Source organism: Pistacia vera, unplaced genomic scaffold, assembly GCF_008641045.1.
Source record: "Pistacia vera cultivar Batoury unplaced genomic scaffold, PisVer_v2 Contig196, whole genome shotgun sequence".
NCBI classification, from domain to species: Eukaryota; Viridiplantae; Streptophyta; class Magnoliopsida; order Sapindales; family Anacardiaceae; genus Pistacia; species Pistacia vera.
The window spans coordinates 1,230,414-1,254,099 of NW_022195997.1; the positions used below are offsets into that span (position 1 = coordinate 1,230,414).

Genomic DNA, 23,686 nt, shown 5'->3' on the forward strand with positions numbered 1-23,686 from the left:
TTTTAAAAGTCTTTAAGTGCACAGTGTGAATGGGGAGAGAGAGAGAGATATAAAGTTTCAGCTTTTTGTTTGTTTGGTTTGCTTTTTCCATGCATCCTTTTAAGCCCTTTCCGTTTTCTCCTTTTTGGACCCTTTTTTCTCAAAACTGACAAACGATTGGTCAAGCTTGTTGTCTGTCTAGATAATAGGTTGATGGAAGATTAGGGTTTCTTTCTTATTCGGTGTTTTAAGAGGTTTTATCTCGTTCTGGGTTGAGAAAGAGATGTGTAAGCTGTGAATTGAAAAGGCTATTTCTTGGCATGTTTCCTCGTATCGTTCTCTGTATCTGAAACTGATTTTTCAAGAGTCCGATAGAGTTTTCTAGGGTGAGAGAGTGTGTTCGGTTGTGCATGGGCGTTGACAATGAGACAGCTTTTTCATTTTGGCGCTATTGAAAAAAATATATATAAAACTTTGTATTCTTTGCGCAATCTGGGAAGAACTTAAAGGTCAAAACTTGATAGACCAGAAAGAGCAACAAAATCTAATCGTTTTTTTAATTTATTTATTTGAAAGTGATAGTGGCCAACTTCAAAGAACCTAGACAAAGCACTCTGTCAGGGAGAGATAAAAAAGTTGTAATCTATCTTTTCCATTTTCATGAGTTTTGGGGGTTTAATCAACAGTCCTAGAGGTAGTAGTGATGATATGGGTGCAAAGACTGGGGCTGAATTTCTTCCACACGGTCACAACATGCCAACTGATGCCATTGCTCAATTTCCCCTTTCTCTCTCCGTTGTATGCTTTTTTTTTTTTTTTTAATTGGTGTTGTTACTTTTTGATCTTGTTTTTTTTTTCTTCTAACATCCGTGTTGTTTTTTATGGGTTTGGTGCAGAAAAATAGAATGGGTGGTGTTGCTGAGATGGATCTGATGGGGGAACATTTTGATCCTAGTATAGTGGGAAGGATTAGGGAGGATGAGTACGAGAGCAGGTCTGGAAGTGATAATATTGAAGGTGGTGCATCTGGTGATGATCAAGAAGCCAATGAAGAGGGACCGCCAAGGAAGAAAAAGTATCACAGGCACACTCCATATCAAATACAAGAGCTTGAAGCGTACGCCTTTTTGTCATCTTCTTTTATATTTTTTGTATATATTCCGTTCTCTAATTGACGGGTTAATTTGTTGATTGGAGTTATTCGTTTTCTCCTTTTTGGTTGTGTTTCAGTTTCTTTAAGGAGTGTCCTCACCCCGATGAGAAACAAAGGTTGGAACTCAGTAGAAGGCTTAACTTAGAGACCAAGCAAATCAAGTTCTGGTTTCAGAATAGGAGAACCCAGATGAAGGTAAAATGGATGAAGATGTTTCACTCTTTGATCTTTTATTTGAACTTTTTCATCATAAATTGATTACAATCATTATTGATTTTTATTTTATTTTATCAGACCCAAATGGAAAGGCATGAGAATGTAATGCTTCGGCAAGAACATGATAAGCTTAGAGCTGAGAATGATATGTTGAAGGAAGCAGTGAAAAATCCAGTATGCAACAATTGTGGTGGTCCGGCTGTGCCTGGTAATGTGTCCAATTATGAGCTGCAGCAACTTAGGATTGAGAATGCTCGATTACGGGACGAATTGGGTCGGATTTGCATCTTGGCTAACAAGTTCCTGGGCAGGCCTCTTACATCCTCGGCCAATCCTGTCCCTCAATTCTTAAACTCCAGTTTGGAACTTGCCGTGGGAAGAAATGGTTTAGGTGGCTTGCCAAGTATTCCAGGTTCCCCGATGTTAACAGGACATGAGTTTTTTGAAGGGCCTTTTATGAAACCACCAATAGCAGGCATGATGGGAAATGAAATGCCATATGAGAGAAATATGCTTGTTGATCTTGCATTGGCAGCTATGGATGAATTGATTAAGATGGCTCAGGCAGATAGTCCTATTTGGGTCAAAAGTGTGGATGGGGGAAGGGATGTCCTGAACCAGGAGGAGTATATGAGAACATTTCCATCTAGTATGGGCCTGAAACCAAATGGCTTTGTGACTGAGGCTTCAAGGGAAACTGGTATTGTAATTGTCAATAGCTTGGCTCTTGTAGAGACTTTAATGGACGCGGTATGCTATCTGAACCCCTTGTACCATTGTAAATAATATTTGTTTTTTCTTTAGACACTGCTTTTAGTCACAGCAAATTGTTTCTATTTGTTGATTTGTTGTGTTTAGCTTGAAGTTCAGTATATAGATGATTGATTGATCACTTTTCTTTGTGTAGAATCGATGGGTAGATACGTTCCCATGTATGATTTCTGGAGCTGTCACCACTGATATGATTTCCAGCGGTGTGGCTGGAACCAAAAATGGTGCTCTGCAAGTGGTTTGTTCCTAAGCAATCTTTTCCGTTTCTTTAGCTACTAATTTTGATGAACCTAAGGATGAATTTCATACTTTGTAGATGCTTGCTGAGTTCCAAGTACTTTCACCTCTAGTTCCTGTCCGCCAAGTGAAGTTTCTCCGGTTCTGCAAGCAGCATGCTGAGGGTGTTTGGGCTGTGGTTGATGTGTCTATCAACACAAACCAAGACGGTCCAAACGGGGATCCATATTTGACCTGCCGAAGGCTTCCTTCTGGCTGTGTTGTGCAAGATATGCCGAATAATTATTCCAAGGTAATGGCTATTTTGAATGCTTTAGTTGTTTGCGTAATTTATTGAGCTTTCATTTCTATTGTTGATATATCTGTAATTATTGAGTTTGGTTGAGATTATATCAATGTGAAGTTACATTCTTGTGGACTCCTAGTCCAAACCTGCATTGACTTGTGCTTCATATAATTTAATTTGCTTACACTACTCGACAGACACTTTCTTTAAAATGATTTCTCTTGTTAAAAAATAGTAAGACTTTACCTAAGAATCTGAAGCTTTATTATTATTTTACTGAAGAAGATGCTTCCTTGATTTAAATATTAGATAGTCTTCAGTTTCAACACTAAGGTTGCTTCTTGTCTGTATCTATTTACACATTTTATTGAGAAAATCAAGGGTAATCAGATTTTGAAATTTGCATAAAGCTACACATGTATTCTTGCATTGTGAATGTACTATTTTCGTAACCTTTATATGAAGTTTTAACTTTGGAATTCTCAAATCTTTTCTGAATATTTTATATATTTGATCTTTCTATTCCTATCTCGTCTTCTCACATAAGCTTTCTTTATTGCCCCCGAGACTTAATGACCTGGATCCAGTCATTATGTTGTAACTCTTCAACCCATGTCGTATGGTACTTTGTTTATTTTGATGTGTCACCCTTTTATATATCTTAAAACTGTTAAAAATATTCTTTTCAAATCTTAAGAATGACCCTACTTTATATCTTGCTCACCTGAACTCCCTGATTTTTTACTTCACTTTGGTTCCCTTCCATAGAATAATAATAATATTTAGAATGCTTCTATTTCACTATTGTGTATATCAAGAGTTCTCTTCTATCTTGTGAGCATGGCTTGCCGATACTTTGACTTCGCATTTTGTCCTTTCCTTATACCTCTATATAGCACTACTAATCTACAAGGGCTTTGAGTTTTATGTGATTGTTAAGTTAAAACTCTTTAATAAGTAGTACAAATTTGATTCAAGTTTTGTAGTTAGATATATATCCTTCCATTCCTGTCTCTTGTGGCAGTTTTTGTGCCTTCAGTTGGACATAACTTTTTCCACATGATACTGGATAATGTTTTGATGATGAAGAAATTTCCTAACCACTGTCTGATTATTATCTATATTATAGTAGCTTAGCAATGCTCCGAGCAATAAGCTGGGCTACTTTTGGCTGGCAGATAATGGGGTATAATTGTGGATTTAATTATCCTTGCCTAGGTTTAAGCTCTTTAATGAACTTGAGTACTATCTTTGCCTTCCTACCTTCTCTCTTGATTACCAATCAAAAATATTTTATGTAGCCTTTTCAAAGATAATTGAGGAGGCAATAGATATTTCTTGACTTATCATATAACCCTTTTTTTTTTTTATTAAATCACGCGCACATCATTTCGGTTCCGACAGGGTCAATCGGATTATCTGTTGTGCAGATTTATATATCAATAATGACGTAAGTGTTTGTTGTGAAATTTTGTAGTTAAAATAATCAGTTGATGTTCTGTTCTTCCAAATCTCTAATTTAAATCAGAATATACTATGACATCAGAGTACATATGCAGTGACGTTAGAGTGTACGTCACAGTATATACAATAATGTTAGAGTCTCTAACTTGTTATTTCAATTACTATCATGCCAAAACAAGTTGATATGTTCAAGATTTTAAGAATCTTCCATCTTTTATTATGAATAATTGTATATACAAATTTTGAGGTCCAAAAATTTAACCAAATAGAGACAATTTTATGAAAATGATTTAACCATATATATATATATATATATATTCACCAACAATAATTACAAGGTTTTCTTATATACTCGTTAACACAGATATTTACCCTTTTACACTTCATTAGTAATCACAATGCTTAATGGTATGTTGATTCAATTGTTGGGGGTAAAAAGGGAAAAAACCAAAACAAGTATACTCCAAATGATTTTTTATAATATACAGAGGACCTCGTTGTTTCATTACATACAAAAAATCAGACAAAATAAATTAGCAGGAGAATATATATTTAAAATCTAAAAAAATTACATAAAAGTAAATTCTATTATAAGTAAATTCTAGATTTATTTATTTAAAATCTAAAAAATTGTATCAAACTATTTGTAAATATGTTGGGTTCTTGATCCTTTTACATTCTTTATAAAAAGATCAGATATTTTAATAATAATTTTGACAGAATTTTAACCCACTAAATCTATGAATTTTATGTTTTGACACTCTTTAATTTGTGCCATTTTCAAAGTTAATTAATTTTACTTTTAGCCAATTTTTTTAAAATAAAAAAATGGTTGAATCTACCCTTTTATAGAAACAATTTAAGGGCCATCTTTTTTATAGAAGTTTTGAAACAAATTTTAAACTAGTATATGATTAATATATTTAAATAGTTAAAATTTGTTGATGCAAAATCTACACCGACCAGAATATCGATGACGATCCCATCAATCGAAGATATTCGGTTGACTCGATAGAACCTAGAAGATGGGTGCGTAACTCCGGGGTCAATGAAGAAAAATATGTCTATGCATGAGTGGGTGAGATAGAGACAGATGTCCCGAAAATAGGAAGAACAAACCTTTTAAAGTGGTTTGGCCGGAAAACAAACAAGCTACATCCATTAATTCCATTCATATATGAACACAGATTGAACAAAAATGGATTGAATTTTCTCACTAGGTCTAAAGGTTCTCCTAAGCGTTTCCATGCTTCTTTCCTCTTCACTCTCCCTTCTTCTTGTCTAACTTTTTTTAATTCGGCAGCCTTCTATTTTATATGACACTCTGGGGGTGTGTTGATGATAGGTAAACCAATCGGTCGTCATGGTCTAAATGGCGCCAAGGCTCACATGCACCTCAACGGCAAAATGATGGGGATGATAGGCTTTTCCCTTGACATTAGTGCTTGACAGGGTTTTTGTTGACTTCACTGCATGAAAGGCAAGTGGAGCTTGCTTGGTGGTTTACCACCGTCGGGTAGGCACGTACACTGGTAAAATGGTCTTGCTACGAAGGGATGATTCATATAATGGGCTTCCTTCCCAGTTCACAAACGTTGTGTCCAAGGACATTCGTTGATTGTTCGTGCTTTCTGGCCTATTTCCGTTCCAGAGCTCAATACATAATATGTGGAGACATACTCTAAGCTCTTTAACCAATTTGGCTAGCGATCTTTTCCGCACAACAAAATTATATTTAAATTGTGCTTTTTTTATGTATTAAATTATATGAGTTACATTGATCTCGACAAATAAATATTTAATCAATTCATAAAATATATTTTAAATTTATATAAGAAAAAGAGAAAAATAATTACTTCATTGAATGAACATTATGTTTGCATGTGTGGAGTAAAAGAATTTAATTAACAATACAAACATGGGGAAAAAAATGTAATGACATGCAAGCTCTTTTTAACCATATTACCCTACATCGTGGAAAATGTGTCCATGATGCATAGGAAATAATAAAAGAAAGGTCAATTACTTTTACCTCCCATATTTTACAAAAAGACATCTACACCCATAGACAGAACAATAACAATGAACATTAAATGGTTTAGAAATTTAAAAATAATATGTAAATTGATATACGAGATTCCATAATTGCCCTATAAATAATTAAGGGGGAAAAAAGGAAATTGAAGAACCTTGGGAGGAGATGTTGTATTTGACATTAAAAGAAAAACTTGTGCATGGTTAATGGTAAAGCATTCTTCATTGAATCTATATCAATTTCTTGAATCTAAATGGTGGGTGTGTTGATAACGTATTAATAAGGGAAATTGTATAGAGATATTGATCAATGTTTTAATAATGACTCGAGATAAACCCACAAGGACGGGTCCGGGTTACGGTCAGTCAAACTAGTGTCAAAGGTTTGAAATTCTAAAAATTACTATAAGTCTATAAGTTTTAAATCTTGCAAAAACACCCCAAACACCACTGCTAACGTCACAACTCAGGCAAAAATGGCTATTTCTGACGACGACAACACTCCCATCACTCGAAACATTCCCTCAGCTCTTGACCAAACCCATCACAACCCTATCTGTTCGCTCTGCCAATTGCCAACAACATGTCGTTGTTTTGACCGAATTTTTTTGTCTTTCGTTGATTCACTCTCCAGAAATCACTCCCTTCACTACTTTTGGACTCACTGGCACTTCCTCTTCAAAAGCCCCAACATATTTGTCTATGCTCGCTGATCGCATCCATAATTCTAAGGTTTAAGGTAATAGTTAAAGTGATAATGCCCGACGAAGGCCCCGAGTCCTGTTCAACCTTCTGTAGCCTGGGTATCAAAACATTGTCATTGATATTGAAAGTTAAATAGTTGTTTCAGTGTATGTTAATCTCGTCGTGAATGCCATGAGCCTGGGTCCCGTAATTTGATTTTTGTTTTTTCAAATTCCAAATGATATGACTTTATGTAAAGTTTTGTAGTCATATGATTATAATGAAATGAAATATTTGAAAGACTTCTATATCTAGTTCCTTTGAATGATCATATTGAAAGAGACTTCCTTATATTCTAGTTCCTTTGAATGATCATAATGACATGAATGATTTAAATTATTTGTAATTTATTGTAATTTTAAATTCATAATACTTGATGACGTAAGTGTTTTTTTATGATTTTGTAGTTAAAAGATATCATATGATGTTTTTGTTCAAATCTCTAATTTAAATTCAGAATATATTATGATTCAAAATACTATACAATGACGTTAGAGTGTACGTCAAGTATATACAATAATGTAGAGTCTCTATACTTGTTATTTAAATTACTATCATCCAAAACAAAGTTGATATGTTTAAGATTTTAAGAATCTTCCATCTTTTATTACGAACTAACTGATATACAAATTTTGAGATCCGAAAATTTGGACCAAAATAGAGACAATTTTATAAAGTGAGTTAAACCATATATATATATATTTTCACCAACAATAATTACAAGGTTTTCTTAGTATTACATCGATATTTTTTTATAAATTAGTAACACAATGCTTAGGTTTGTTAATTCATTTTGGGGTAAAAAAGAAAAACCAAAACAATTATACTCAAAAGTTTTTAAAATTACAAAGAGGACCCTCGTTGTTCATTACGTGCTCAAACAGACAAATAAAATTAGCAGGAGTAATATATTTATATTTAAAAAAAAAAAAATGAAATGTACTGCAGCATATAGTTGTAACATCTGTGGGGAATCCATATCAAATAAATGATGAAAATTTAATGGAAGTTCAGAGAAACTTTAAATAAATATTAAAAAGACTAAATACAATTATTTTAAATTTAGATAAGTGATAGGGACACGAGGCGTGACAGAATCAAGATTCAAGAGTCAACCCACTTTTGTAAGGAAAAAAACAAGAGTGATGTCCCTTTTCTTTCTACGGGATTACAACAAACTTTAATTACCTTTTTAACCCTGGCTGGCTTCTGTCAACTGGGTTTCCTTACAAGAAATTAGTTGTTTTTTGTATTGTAAGAATAAAATTATTTTTAAAATTAATTATTCATATTATATAATTACCTATTAAATAAATAGTGTAGTTTTATTATGAATTGTTTCCTAAAAAGAAAATTATAAAATTTTACCAAAAACAAGCGTGTACCATAATTGGATGAGTTGAGTGTACTTATTGGTAATAACAACATGCCACAACCAACTAAAGTATGAGAAAAGGCACGCGCCAGTACTCGCGTGGGCGGACATCACGAAACCTTATTTTAGAAGAGAAAGTGGACCCCATATATTTTCTCTCTCTATATAACTCTTCTTATACCATAATTGATATTTCATTCAGATTTCAAAGGAAAAAAAATATTATTACATTTTTTGATGGTACATGCATGGAGAATTAGAAGAAGGAAGCCATTGAAGAAGACAGTGATAGAGAAAAGAGATCATTTTCATTACAGTAGGTTTATTTTTTTTAATAAAGTTTAAGTAACAAGAACCCATTTGACGATAGATTTTTTATTTTATTTTGAGTTTCCCATTATTTGAAGTCAGCTCCAGTCTAAACCATATTTTATTTGTTTATAATTTCATCACACACATTTATGCATAATAATATATATATTCTGTCCTTTACTCTTCTACAGATCCCAACAGTAGAGTGAAGATCTTATCTGTATCTATTTCTCCGTGTACTGAATATACGAAAGACCCCTGCCTTCGGTCAAATTATAAAGGTACACCTTTTTCTCCGTACTGGTTTGGTTTTGTTTTGATTATACCATCCAACTTTCTTTCTTACTTCTCCTTCTTTCTCTCTGAATTTCAAGGGAGAGTGAAAGTGAGAGAAAGACTAGAGAGAGTCAACTGGGTCTTTTTGGCGATTTGGTTGGTGTTACTTTTAAAAGTCTTTAAGTGCACAGTGTGAATGGGAGAGAGAGAGATAAGTTTCAGCTTTTGTTTGTTGGTTGCTTTTTCCATGCATCCTTTTAAGCCCTTTCCGTTTTCTCCTTTTTGGACCCTTTTTTCTCAAAACTGACAAACGATTGGTCAAGCTTGTTGTCTTCTAGATAATAGGTTGATGGAAGATTAGGGTTTCTTTCTTATTCGTTGTTTTAAGAGGTTTTATCTCGTTCTGGGTTGAGAAAGAGATGTGTAAGCTGTGAATTGAAAAGGCTATTTCTTGGCATGTTTCCTCTATCGTTCTCTGTATCTGAAACTGATTTTTCAAGAGTCGATAGAGTTTTTAGTGAGAGATGTGTTCGGTTGTGCATGGGCGTTGACAATGAGACAGCTTTTTCATTTTGGCGCTATTGAAAAAAATATATATAAAACTTTTGTTCTTTCGCAATCTGGGAAGAACTTAAGTCAAACTTGATAGACCAGAAAGAGCAACAAAATCTAACGTTTTTTTATTTATTTATTTGAAAGTGATAGTGGCCAACTTCAAAGAACCTAGACAAAGCACCTGTCAGGAGAGATAAAAAAGTTGTATCTATCTTTCTTTCATTTTCATGAGTTTTGGGGTTTAATCAACAGTCCTAGAGGTAGTAGTGATGATATGGGTAAAAGACTGGGCTGAATTTCTTCCACACGGTCACAACATGCCAACTGATGCCATTGCTCAATTTCCCCTTTCTCTCTCCTTGTATGCTTTTTTTTTTTTTTTCAATTGTGTTGTTACTTTTGATCTGTTTTTTTTTCTTCTAACATCCGTGTTGTTTTTTATGGGTTTGGTGCAGAAAAATAGAATGGGTGGTGTTGCTGAGATGGATCTGATGGGGGAACATTTTGATCCTAGTATAGTGGGAAGGATTAGGGAGGATGAGTACGAGAGCAGGTCTGGAAGTGATAATATTGAAGGTGGTGCATCTGGTGATGATCAAGAAGCCAATGAAGAGGACCGCCAAGGAAGAAAATTATCACAGGCACACTCCAATCAAATACAGAGCTTGAAGCGTACGCCTTTTTTCATCTCTTCTTTATATTTTTTATATATTCCGTTCCTAATTGACGGGTTATTTGTTGATTGGAGTTTCGTTTTCTCCTTTTTGGTTGTGTTTCAGTTTCTTTAAGGAGTGTCCCCACCCCGATGAGAAACAAAGGTTGGAACTCAGTAGAAGGCTAACTTAGAGACCAAGCAAATCAAGTTCTGTTTTCAGATAGAGAAACCCAGATGAAGGTAAAATGGATGAAGATGTTTCACTCTTTGTCTTTTATTTGAACTTTTTCATCATAAATTGATTACAATCATATTATTTTTATTTTATTTTATCAGACCCAAATGGAAAGGCATGGAATGTAATGCTTCGGCAAGAACATGATAAGCTTAGAGCTGAAATGATATGTTGAAGGAAGCAGTGACAAATTGAACAACAATGGATTGAATTTTCTCACTCGGTCTAGAGGATCTTTCAAAGCATTTCCATGACTTATTTCTTCGTCACTCTCCTTTCCTTGTTATCTATCTCTATTTATTTGGCCAGCCTTTCTATTTATACGACGCTTTGAGGGTGTGGTGATGACAATTACGTCAATTAGGTCGATACGATCTAAACGGCAGCCAAAGGCTCGCATGCACCATAACGGCAAAATGATGGTGATGATGGGTATTCCCCCCTAACATTAGGGGCTTGACAAGCTTTATGTTGACTTCGCTACATAAAAGGCACGTAAAGCTTGCTTGGTTGTTTGCCACCGATCGGGGTAGGCATCATACACATGGTAAAGTGGTCTTGCTGAGCGAAAGGATGATTCATATAATGGGCCTCCTTGCCCAGTTCGCCAAATATTATGTCCACAGACATTCGTCGATTGCTCGTGCTTTCTTGGCCTATTTCCATTCCCGGGATCAATACCATCCATATGTGGAGACGTACTCTGAGCTCTTTAACCAGTTTCTGGTTGGTGATCTTTTCCGCACAACAAAATCATATTTAAATTGTGTTATTTTTTTATGTATATAAATTATATGAGTTACATTGATCTTGACAAATAAAATTATGTTAATCAAATCACGAAAATATTATTTAAAAATTTGTATAAGAGAAAAAGAGAAAAATAATAACTTCATTGAATGAACATTATGTTCGCATGTGTGGAGTAAAAGAAAACCCATTTAATTAAAACAATACAAACTTATGGGGAAAAAATGTAATGACATGCAATCTCTTTTTAACGATATTACTCCTACAATGTGGAAAATATATTCATGATGCACATGAAATAATAAAAGAAAAGGTCAATTACTTTTACCTCCCCAATATTTTACAAAAAGACATCTACACCCTTAGACTATAAAAATAACAACAAACATTAAATGGTTTAGATAATTTAAAAATAACATGTAAATTGATATACGAGACTCCATAATTGCCCTATAAATAAATTAAGATAAAAAAAAAGGAAATTGAAGAACCTTGGGAGGACATGCTTGTATTTGACATTAAAAAGAAAAATAAGTGCATGGTTAATGATAAAGCGTGCTTCATTGAATCATATATCAATTTTTTGCGAGTCCAGAAATGGTGGTGGCGTTGATAACGTACTAATGTTAAGCAAAAATGGGTATAGTGATATTGATCAATGTTTTAATAACCAATCCATGGTGAAACCCGGCAAAGTGGTCGAGTTCTGGGTTGATCGATTGAATCGGTTTGACAGACGGGTCAAACCTATATCCAAAGGTTTGAAATTCAACAAAAATATCTCTAACAATCATATAAGTCCCTACAAGTTTGAAATCTTGCAAAAATACCCCAAACACCACTGTTGGCATCTACAAACCATGCTAAATAGGGCCTATATCCGGCAATGACAACACTATCCATCGCCATGAAAACACGCCCCTTAACCTCTAGACCAATCACCCCTCTCCCGTTCATTCTACCAATTGTCGGCAGCAAGCCACTGTTTTGGCCAATTGATTTTTGCGTTTTTTGGTCAATTCACTCACTGGAAATCACTCCCTTCACCACCTTTGGACTCACCAAAACTCCCTCTCCAAAAGCTCCTACATAATTGTCGTCATATGTTCGCAAATCGCCGTCCATAATTCTAGGATTAGGGTGAATAGATGAAAGTGATAACCCACCCGACGAAGGTCCCAGGTCGAGTCTCGACTCAACTGGTTTAATCGGCCAGGCTAGGTCGGGTATCAAAACACTGATATTGATATTCGACAAGTTAAATAGTTGTATCAATGTTATTTTAATCTCATCGTGAATGCCATAAAGCCTTGGGTACCGTAATTTGATTTTTTTTTCAATTCCAAATGACATGACTTTATGTTAAATTTTGTAGGACGGTCACAAATGATTATAATGAAATGAAAATATTTGAAAAAAACTTCCTTATATTCTAGTTCCCTTTGAATGATCATAATGACAAATATTTAATGAATTTAAATTATTTGTAATTTATTGTGGATTTAAATCATAAATGTTATGTGTGATTTTTGCACCAAGCTCGTCGAGATATAGCTCGACCCAACACAAGCTAGCCGTGAACAATCCGAATGATTATTCAACCAATTTCCAGATAACTTCAGATCCTAGATATCTCGAGAATGATCAGATTGACAGCAATCTTTGCGCAATCACAACGCCCAATCGCGAGAATATCGGAATTGCATTTCAATTTAATTGTAATCTCTTTAATTTTGCTTTTTCCTTTGTACAAACTTTGTATATAAACCCCCTCAAATGATGAGGAAGATATTCCTAGAATTACTATTATAAGCTCTCAGAGCAAATACAAAGAACAGTGGACGTAGACTCAAGTTGTAACTTGTCGAACCACTTTAAAAATTGTCTTGTGTTCTTATTTATGACTCTTTCCTTTTTGTTCATTGCTGATTTTTATTAAATCACGCGCACATCATTTCGGTTCCGACAGGGTCAATCGGAGTTATCTGGTTGGTGCAGATTTATATATCAATAATGACGTAAGTGTTTTGTTGTGAAATTTTGTAGTTAAAAACATAATCATGTGATGTTCTGTTCTTTTTCCAAATCTCTAATTTAAATTCATGAATATACTATGACATCAGAGTACATATGCAGTGACGTTAGAGTGTACGTCACAGTATATACAATAATGTTAGAGTCTCTATACTTGTTATTTCAATTACTATCATGCCAAAACAAAGTTGATATGTTGCAAGATTTAAGAATCTCCATCTTTTATATGAATAATTGTATATACAAATTTTGAGGTCCCAAAAATTAAACCAATAGAGACAATTTATGAAAATGATTAAACCATATATATATATATATATATATATTCACCAACAATAATTACAAGGTTTTCTTAATTAACGTTAACACAGATTTTACCCTTAACACTTCATTGTAATCCCAATGCTTAATGGTATGTTGATTCAATTGTTGGGGGTAAAAGGAAAAAACCAAAACAAGTATACTCCAAATATTTTTTATAATTACAAGAGGACCTCGTTGTTTCATTACATACAAAAATCAGACAAAATAAAATTAGCAGGAGTAATTATATTTAAAATCTAAAAAATTACATAAAAGTAAATTCATATAAAAGTAATTCTAGATTTAATTTTAATTTAAAATCTAAAAAATTGTATCAAACTTTTGTAATATGTTGGGTTCTTGATCCTTTTACATTCTTTATAAAAGATCAGATATTTTAATAATAATTTTGACAGAAGTTTTAACCACTAAATCTATGAATTTTATTTTTGACATCTTATAAGTTGTGCCATTTTCAAAGTTAAATTAATTTTACTTTAACTTTTTTTTTAAAATAAAAAAAGGTTGAATCTACCCTCTTTAAGAAACAATTTAAGGGCCCATCTTTTTTCATAGAAGTTTTGAAACAAATTTTAAACTAGTATTGATTAATATTTTAAATATTTTAAATTTGTTGATGCGAAAATCTACACCGACCAAATTCGATGCAAGATCCACATCATCGAGATTTCGGTTGACTCGATAGAACCTAGAATGGGTGCGTAACTCCGGGTGCAATGAAGAAAATTGTCTATGCATGAGTGGGTGAGATAGAGACAGATGTCCCGAAAATAGGAAGAACAAGACCTTTTAAAGTGGTTTGGCCGGAAAACAAACAAAGCCTACTCCATTACATCCATTCATATATGACACAGATGAACAAAAATGGATTGATTTTCTCACTAGGTCTAAAGGTTCTCCTAAGCGTTTCCATGCCTTCTTTCCTCTTCACTCTCCCTTCTTTCTTGTCTAACTTTTTTTTAATTCGGCAGCCTTCTATTTATATGACACTCGGGGTGTGTTGATGATAGTGTAACCAATCGGTCGTCATGGTCTAATGGCCCAAGGCTCACATGCACCTCACGGCAAAATGATGGTGATGATAGGCTTTTCCCTTGACATTAGTGCTTGACAGGGTTTTTGTTGACTTCACTCATGAAAGCAAGTGGAGCTTGCTTGGTGTTTTACCACCGATCGGGTAGGCAGCTACACATGGTAAAATGGTCTTGCTAGCGAAGGGATGATTCATTAATGGCTTCCTTCCCATTCACCAAACGTTGTGTCCAGAGACATTCGTTGATTGTTCGTGCTTTCTTGGTCTATTTCCGTTCCAGAGCTCAATACATCCATATGTGGAGACATACTCTAAGCTCTTTAACCAATTTTGGCTAGCGATCTTTTTCGCAAACAAAATTATATTTAAATTGTGCTTTTTTTAATGTTTATATAATGAGTTACATTGATCTCGACAATAAATATGTTTAATCAATTCATAAAATATTATTTTAAAATTTTATAAGAAAAAAAGAAAAATTTACTTCATTGAATGAACATTATGTTGCATGTGTGAGTAAAAATTTAATTAAAACAATACAACTTATGGGAAAAAAATGTAATGACATGCAAGCTCTTTTTAACCATATTACCCTCTACATGTGGAAAATGTGTCATGATGCATAGGAAATATAAAAGAAAGGCAATTACTTTTACCTCCCATATTTTACAAAAAGACATCTACACCCATAGACAGAACAATAACAATGAACATTAAATGGTTTAGAATAATTTAAAAATATATGTAAATTGATAACGGATTCCATAATGGCCCTATATAATTAAGGGGGAAAAAGGAAATTGAAGAACCTTGGGAGGAGAGATGTATTTGACATTAAAAAGAAAAATACTTGTGCATGGTTAATGGTAAAGCATTCTTCATTGAATCATATATCAATTTTCGTGAATCCATAAATGGTGGTAGTGTTGATAACTATTAATATTAATGGAAATTGATATAGAGATATTGATCATGTTTTAATTAGATGAACCCACAAATACGGCACCGGGTGACAGTGGGGTCAGTCAAACTGTGTTCAAAGGTTTGAAATTCTAAAAATTACTATATGTCTATAAGTTTTAAATCTTGCAAAAACACCCCAAACACCACTGCTAACTTCACAACTCAGCAAAATATGGCTATTTCTGACGACGACAACACTCCCATCAACTCGAAAACATTCCCCTCAGCTCTTGACCAAAACCCATCACACCCCCTATCTTGTTCGCTCCCAATTGCCAACACATGTCGTTGTTTTGCCGATTGATTTTTGTCTTTTCGTTATTCACTCCCAGAAATCACTCCCTTCACTACTTTGGACTCACTGGCATCCTCTTCAAAAGCCCCAACATAATTTTGTCTATGCCGCTGATCGCAATCCATAATTCTAAGGTTTAAGGTAATAGTTAAAGTGATAACTGCCCGACAAGGCCCCGAGTCCTGTTCAACCTTCTGGTAGCTGGGTATCAAAACATTGTCATTGATATTGAAAGTTAAATAGTTGTTTCAGTGTATGTTAATCTCGTCGTGAATGCCATGAAGCCGTGGTACCGTAATTTATTTTTTTTATTTTTCAAATTCCAAATGATATGCCTTTATGTAAAGTTTTGTAGGTCTATGATTATGAAATGAAATATTTGAAGAGACTTCTTATATTCTATCCTTGAATGATCATAATTGAAAGAGACTTCCTTATATTCTAGTTCCTTTGAATGATCATAATGCAAATATTGAATGAATTTAAATTATTTGTAATTTATTGTAGATTTAATTCAAATACTTGATGACGTAAGTGTTTTGTATGAATTTTGTAGTTAAAAGATAATCATATGATGTTTTGTTCCAAATCTCTAATTTAAATTCATGAATATATTATGATTCAGAATACATATCAATGACGTTAGAGTGTACGTCAAGATATACAATATGTTAGAGTCTCTATACTTGTTTTATTAAATTACTATCATGCCAAAACAAAGTTGATATGTTAAGATTTTAAGAATCTTCCATCTTTTATTACGAATAACTATGTATATACAAATTTTGAGACCGAAAATTTGGACCAAAATAGAGACATTTTATAAAGTGAGTTAACCATATATATATATATTTTCACCAACAATAATTACAAGGTTTTCTTAGTATTAACATCGATATTTTTTTATAAATTAGTAATCACAATGCTTAAGTTTTGTTAATTCATTTTGGGGGTAAAAAGGAAAAACCAAAACAAGTATACTCAAAAGGTTTTTAAAATTACAAAGAGGACCCTCGTTGTTTCATTACGGCTACAAAACAAACAAAATAAATTAGCAGGATAATATATTTATATTAAAAAAAAAAAATGAAATGTAACTGCAGCATAATGTTGAACATCTGGGGAATCCATATCAAATAAATGTGAATTTAATGGAAGTTCAAAACTTTAAATAATATTAAAAGACTAAATAACAATTAATTTTAATTTAGATAGTGATAGGACCAGAGGGCGTGACAGAATCAAGATTCAAGAGTCAACCCACTTTTGTAAGGAAAAAACAAGAGTGATGTCCCTTTTTACTTTCTACGGGAGATTACAACAAACTTAAATTACCTTTTTAACCCTGGCTGGCTTCTAAGTCCTAACTGGGGTTTCCTTACAAGAAATTAGTTGTTTTGTATTGTAAGAATAAAATTATTTTTAAAATTATTATTCATATTATATAATTACCTATTAAATATAATTTGTAGTTTATTTATGAAATTTTTTTCCTAAAAAGAAAATTATAAAATTTTACAAAAACAAGCGGTACCATAATTGGATGAGTTGAGTGTACTTATTGGTAATAACAACATGCCACAACCAACTAAAGTAATGAGAAAAGGCACGCGCCAGTACTCGCGTGGGCGACATCACGAAACCTATTTTAGAAGAGAAAGTGGACCCCCATATATTTTCTCTCTCTATATAACCTTCTTATACCATAATTGATATTTCATTCAGATTTCAAAGGAAAAAAATATTATTACATGTTTTGTGGTACATGCAATGGAGAATTTAGAAGAAAGCCATTGAAGAAGACGTGATAGAGAAAGAGATCATTTTCATTACAGTAGGTTTAATTTTTTTAATAAGTTTAAGTAACGAACCCTTTGACTGATAGATTTTTTTTTATTTTTGATTTCCCATTATTTGAAGTCAGCTCCAGTCTAAACCATATTTTATTTGTTTATATATTTCATCACACACATTTATGCTAATAATAATAATATATTTTCTGTCCTTTACTCTTCTACAGATCCCAACAGTAAGAGTGAAGATCTTATCTGTTCTATTTCTCCGTGTACTGAATATACAGAAAGACCCCTGCCTTCTGTCAAATATAAGGTACACCTTTTTCTCCGTACTGGGTTTGGTTTTGTTTTGATTATTACCATCCAACTTTCTTTCTTACTTCTCCTTCTTTCTCTCTGATATTTCAAGGGAGAGTGAAAGTGAGAGAAAGACTAGAGAGGTCAACTGGTCTTTTTGCGATTTGGTTGTGTTACATTTTAAAAGTCTTAAGTGCACGTGTGAATGGGAGAGAGAAGATTTTTCACTTTTTGTTTGTTTGGTTTGCTTTTTCCATGCATCCTTTTAGCCCTTTCCGTTTTCTCCTTTTTGGACCCTTTTTTCTCAAAACTGACAAACGATTGGTCAAGCTTGTTGTCTTCTAGATAATAGGTTGATGGAAATTAGGGTTTCTTTCTTATTCGGTGTTTTAAGAGGTTTTATCTCGTTCTGGGTTGAGAAGAGATGTGTAAGCTTGATTGAAAAGGCTATTTCTGGCATGTTTCCTCTATCGTTCTCTGTATCTGAAACTGATTTTTCAAGAGTCCGATAGAGTTTTCTAGGTGAGAGATGTGTTCGGTTGTGCATGGCGTTGACAATGAGACAGCTTTTTCATTTTGGCGCTATTGAAAAAATAATATATAAACTTTGTTTCTTTGCCAATCTGGGAAGAACTTAAAGGTCAAAACTTGATAGACCAAGAAAGCAACAAATCTAACGTTTTTTTATTTATTTATTTGAAAGTGATAGTGGCCAACTTCAAAGAACCTAGACAAAGCACCTGTCAGGAGAGATAAAAAGTTGTATCTACTTTTCCATTTTCATGGTTTTGGGGGTTTAATCAACAGTCCTAGAGGTAGTAGTGATGATATGGGTGCAAAGACTGAGGCTGAATTTCTTCCACACGGTCACACATGCCACTGATGCCATTGCTCAATTTCCCCTTTCCTTCTCCTTGTAGCTTTTTTTTTTTTTTTCAATTGGTGTTGTTACTTTTTGATCTTGTTTTTTTTTCTTCTAACATCCGTGTTGTTTTTATGGTTTGTGCAGAAAAATAATGGGTGGTTTGCTGAATGGATCTGATGGGGAACATTTGATCCTAGTATATGGAAGGATTAGGAGGATGAGTCGAGAGCAGGTCTGGAGTAATATTGAAGGTGGTGCTCTGGTGATGATCAGAGCCAATGAAGAGGACCGCCAGGAAGAAAAAGTTCACGGACCACTCCATCATCAATACAGACTTGAAGCGTACGCCTTCTTTTCATCTTCTTTTATATTTTTTATATATTCCGTTCTCTAATTGACGGGTTATTTGTTGATTGGAGTTATTCGTTTTCTCTTGTTTGGTTGTGTTTCAGTTTCTTTAAGGAGTGTCCTCACCCCGATGAGAAACAAAGTTGGAACTCAGTAGAAGGCTTAACTTAGAGACCAGCAAATCAAGTTCTGGTTTCAGAATAGGAGAACCCAGTGAAGGTAAAATGATGAAGAGTTTTCACTCTTTGATCTTTTATTTGAACTTTTTCATCATATTGATTACAATCTTTTTGATTTTTATTTTATTTTATCAGACCCAAATGGAAGGCATGAGAATGTAATGCTTCGGCAAGAACATATAAGCTTAGAGCTGAGAATGATATGTTGAAGGAAGCAGTGAAAAATCCAGTAGTCAACAATTGTGGTGGTCCGGCTGTGCCGTAATGTTGCCAATTATGAGCTCAGCAACTTAGGATGAGAATGCTCGATTACGGGACGAATTGAGTCGGATTTGCATCTTGGCTACAAGTTCCTGGGCAGGCCTCTTACATCCTCGGCCAATCCTGTCCCCAATTCTTAAACTCCAGTTTGGAACTTGCCGTGGGAAGAAATGGTTTAGGTGGCTTGCCAAGTATCCAGGTTCCCCATGTTAACGGACATGAGTTTTTGAGGGCCTTTTATGAAACCACCAATAGCAGGCATGATGGGAAATGAAATGCCATATGAGAGAATATGCTTGTTGATCTTGCATTGGCAGCTATGTGTTGATTAGATGGCTCAGGCAGATAGTCCTATTTGGGTCAAATGTGGTGGGAGGGATGTCCTGAACCAGGAGAGTATATGAGAACATTTCCATCTAGTATGGGCCTGAACCAAATGGCTTTGTGACTGAGGCTTCAAGGGAAACTGGTATTGTAATTGTCAATAGCTTGGCTCTTGTAGAGACTTTAATGGACCGGTATCTATCTGAACCCCTTGTACCATTGTAAATATATTTGTTTTTCTTTAGACACTGCTTTTAGTCACAGCAAATTGTTTCTATTTGTTGATTTTTGTGTTTAGCTTGAAGTTCAGTATAGATGATTGATTGATCACTTTTCTTTGTGTAGAATCGATGGGTAGATACGTTCCCATGTATGTTCTGGAGCTGTCACCACTGATATGATTCCACGGTGTGGCTGAACCAAAATGGTGCTCTGCAAGTGGTTTGTTCCTAAGCATCTTTTCCGTTTCTTTAGCTACTAATTTTGATGAACCTAAGGATGAATTTCATACTTTGTAGATGCTCTGAGTTCCAAGTACTTTCACCTCTAGTTCCTGTCCCCAAGTGAAGTTTCTCCGGTCTGCAAGCAGCATGCTGAGGGTGTTTGGGCTTGTTGATGTGTCTATCAACACAAACCAAGACGTCCAAACGGGGATCCATATTTGACCGCCGAAGGCTTCCTTCTGCTGTGTTTGCAAGATATGCCGAATAATTATTCCAAGGTAATGGCTATTTTGAATGCTTTAGTGTTTTTGCGTAATTTATTGACTTTCATTTCTATTGTTGATATATCTGTAATTATTGATTTGGTTGAGATTATATCAATGTGAAGTTACATCTGGTGGACTCCTAGTCCAAACCTGCATTGACTTTTCTTCATATAATTTAATTTGCTACACTACTCGACAGACACTTTCTTTAAAATGATTCTCTTGTTAAAAAATAGTAAGACTTTACCTAAGAATCTGAAGCTTTATTATTATTTACTGAAGAAGTCTTCCTTGATTTAAAATTTAGTAGTCTTCAGTTTCAACACTAAGGTTGCTTTTGTCTGTTACTATTTCACATTTTATTGAGAAAATCAAGGGTAATCAATTTTGAAATTTGCATAAAGCTACACATGTATTCTTGCATTGTGAATGTACTATTTTCGTAACCTTTATTGAAGTTTTAACTTTGGAATTCTCAAATCTTTTCTGAATATTTTATATATTTGATCTTTCATTCCTATCTCGTCTTCTCACATAAGCTTTCTTTATTGCCCCCGAACTTAATGACCTGGATCCAGTCATTATGTTGAACTCTTCAACCCATGTCGTAGGGTACTTTGTTTATTTTGATGTGTCACCCTTTTATATATCTTAAAACTGTTAAAAATATATTTTTCAAATCTTAAGAATGACCCTACTTTATATCTTGCTACGAACTCCCTGATTTTTTCTTCACTTTGGTTCCCTTCCATAGAATAATATAATATTTAGAATGCTTCTATTTCACTATTGTGTATATCAAGAGTTCTCTTCTATCTTGTGAGCATGGCATGCCGATACTGACTTTGCATTTGTCCTTTCCTTATACCTCTATAGCACTACTAATCTACAGGAGGCTTTGAGTTTTATGTGATTTTAAGTTACAACTCTTTAATAAGTAGTACAAATTTGATTCAAGTTTTGTAGTTAGATATATATCCTTCCATCCGTCTCTTGTGGCAGTTTTTGTGCCTTCAGTTGGACATAACTTTTTCCACATGATACTGGATAATGTTTTGATGATGAAGAAATTTCCTAACCATGTCTGATTATTATCTATATTATAGTAGCTTACAAAATGCTCCGAGCAATAGCTGGGCTACTTTTGGCTGGCAGATAATGGGTATATTGTGGATTTATTATCTGCCTAGGTTTAAGCCTTTAATGAACTTGATACTATCTTTGCCTTCCAACCTTCTCTCTTATTACCAACAAAAATATTTTATGTAGCCTTTTCAAAGATTGAGGAGGCAATAGTATTTCTTGACTTATCATATAACCCTTTTTTTTTTTTTCGATAATGGATCACAATAAGAATTAGCTATTTTCATTTTAGATGACTGATGCTCAGATGACCTTAATTTGAATGATTGCATTATAGGCGAATATGAAAAAAGAAGAAAAGGAGGAGGGTGAAATGAGGTAGTGAAAAAAAAGAGGAACAAGATGGAAACTAGAGAAAAACTCAAAGATATAGGAGAAAATTTTGTGAGGAGGGAAGAAAACAATTCAATGATTTCCATTCTTTGTCTTATCTAATTATGTTCTCCAAAATTTAAAACCTAGTTATAGGAGCAAAGTTCAAACAAGATCCAAATTCAAACTTTGAATAAGTAATGAAGAAAACAAAACACAAAATAGCGATATCCTAACTTCCGGAAAGATAATTTTCTCTAATTAAAAAACACCCTAATAAAATACATTAGGTGTTCTTCATACTATGAAGAAATTCATGGTTGGTAGTTGTACGGTAGGAGATGTTTCTTCTTTTACTTTTTACTTTTAACTAGAAGCGACTTAGCTGTTAATATGTGGTATCAGGTTACTTGGATTGAGCATACTGAATAGATGAGAGTACATTCACCATCTCTCCAGCCATTACTTAGTTCCGGCATGGGCTTTGGTGCACAGAGGTGGCTTGCGACGCTACAAAGGCAATGTGAGGCTTTGCAATTCTCATGTCATCTATCCTACCTGGCCAAGATCATTCAGTTCATTTTAAGGCTAAGCCATTTTTCTTATACGACATTTGTGTAAATTTCAGTTTTCTAATATTTAATACTGCCACAGGGATAAATCCGATGGTAGGAAAAGCATGCTAGCTGGCGCATCGCATGACATATAACTTTTGTGCTGGGGTTTGTGCTTCAAGTGTACCAGGTGGGCACAGCTCTGTGTTGGAAATATCAGTGAGGATGGGTGTTGACTCGAAAAAATATCAACGATCCTGGTGAGCCACCTGGTGTTGTGCTGTGTGCTGCAACTTCTGTTTGGATTCCAGCAACAAGGCAGAGTTGTTTGATTTTATGCGCAATGAACGAATGAGGAGTGATGGGGACTTTTATCAATGGTGGGCCAATGCAAGAGATGGTCCATATTGCCAGGCAGACATGGCAACTGCGTTTCTCTCTTCGTGCTAGTGTGAGTGTCATTAAAAAAATTTGATAAATTGATAAACAATTATTATATATTCTTCTATTTTTTATGCTTAACATGTTTGGTCTTTGTTTGATTGGGTTTTTCAGTCCATGAATGTGTGAAAGCAACATGCTAATACTGCAAGAGACATGGAATGACGCCTCAGGCTCGCTTATAGTGTATGCACCGTCGATGTACCATCAATGGGTATGGTGAATGATGGTGGATTCGCATGCGTGGCACTTGCCATCAGGATTTGCCATTCTTCCCGATGTCGATTCGACATGCGGGTCAAGCAACTACAATGAGGGTAATAGTATTGGAAGTGGTGGATGCTTACTTACTGTAGGATTTCAAATTTTGGTGAACAGCCTTCCACCGCCAAACTCACTGTGATCATTGAGACGGTTAACAATCTAATCTCGTGCACAATTCAAAAGCAGAGCTGCCCTACAAAAATATAAACTTGGGGAAAATAGGTAACTGTGTGCACAGCTATATTACTGTTTTTTGTTTTTGTTTTTTTTTGTTTTTGAAAAAACAAAATCATATATGCTGAAAGTATAGGAATATATAGAATGATGGAAACGAAGAGCTGGAGATGAAATTTTCCAGAGAGAGGGGTTTCGAGTCAAGAACGACCGCCTGTGGGGGGAAGTTTTTGCTGGACTGTGCGGGTGAGTGGTTCGGTATTGACTCTGGACCAGGAGTTTGCTAGCTCGTAAAGGTGTTGTGATGTGTCGTCTGATAGAGGGAAGA

At 34.4% G+C, this 23,686-nt stretch overlaps 1 protein-coding gene across 1 annotated transcript; it reads left to right on the forward strand.

The window, feature by feature from the left end:
* Positions 1–22,495, forward strand: LOC116127955 (homeobox-leucine zipper protein ANTHOCYANINLESS 2-like). Its single transcript, XM_031413612.1, has 7 exons — positions 1–777; positions 876–1,096; positions 1,210–1,327; positions 1,427–2,098; positions 2,256–2,357; positions 2,436–2,648; positions 22,331–22,495. The coding sequence occupies exons 1-7, from the start codon at positions 640–642 to the stop codon at positions 22,355–22,357; spliced, it is 1,491 nt and encodes a 496-aa protein (XP_031269472.1). The 5' UTR covers positions 1–639; the 3' UTR covers positions 22,358–22,495.
* The last annotated feature ends 1,191 nt before the right edge of the window (positions 22,496–23,686 follow it).

Bases quoted from the DNA above. Each gene is read 5' to 3' on its own strand.
- LOC116127955 (XM_031413612.1), top strand. From the start codon at position 640: ATGAGTTTTGGGGGTTTAATCAACAGTCCTAGAGGTAGTAGTGATGAT. The intron at 2,099-2,255 runs GTATGCTATCTG...TTCTTTGTGTAG, and splicing joins TAGAGACTTTAATGGACGCG to AATCGATGGGTAGATACGTT. The intron at 2,649-22,330 runs GTAATGGCTATT...ATGTGGTATCAG, and splicing joins TGCCGAATAATTATTCCAAG to GTTACTTGGATTGAGCATAC.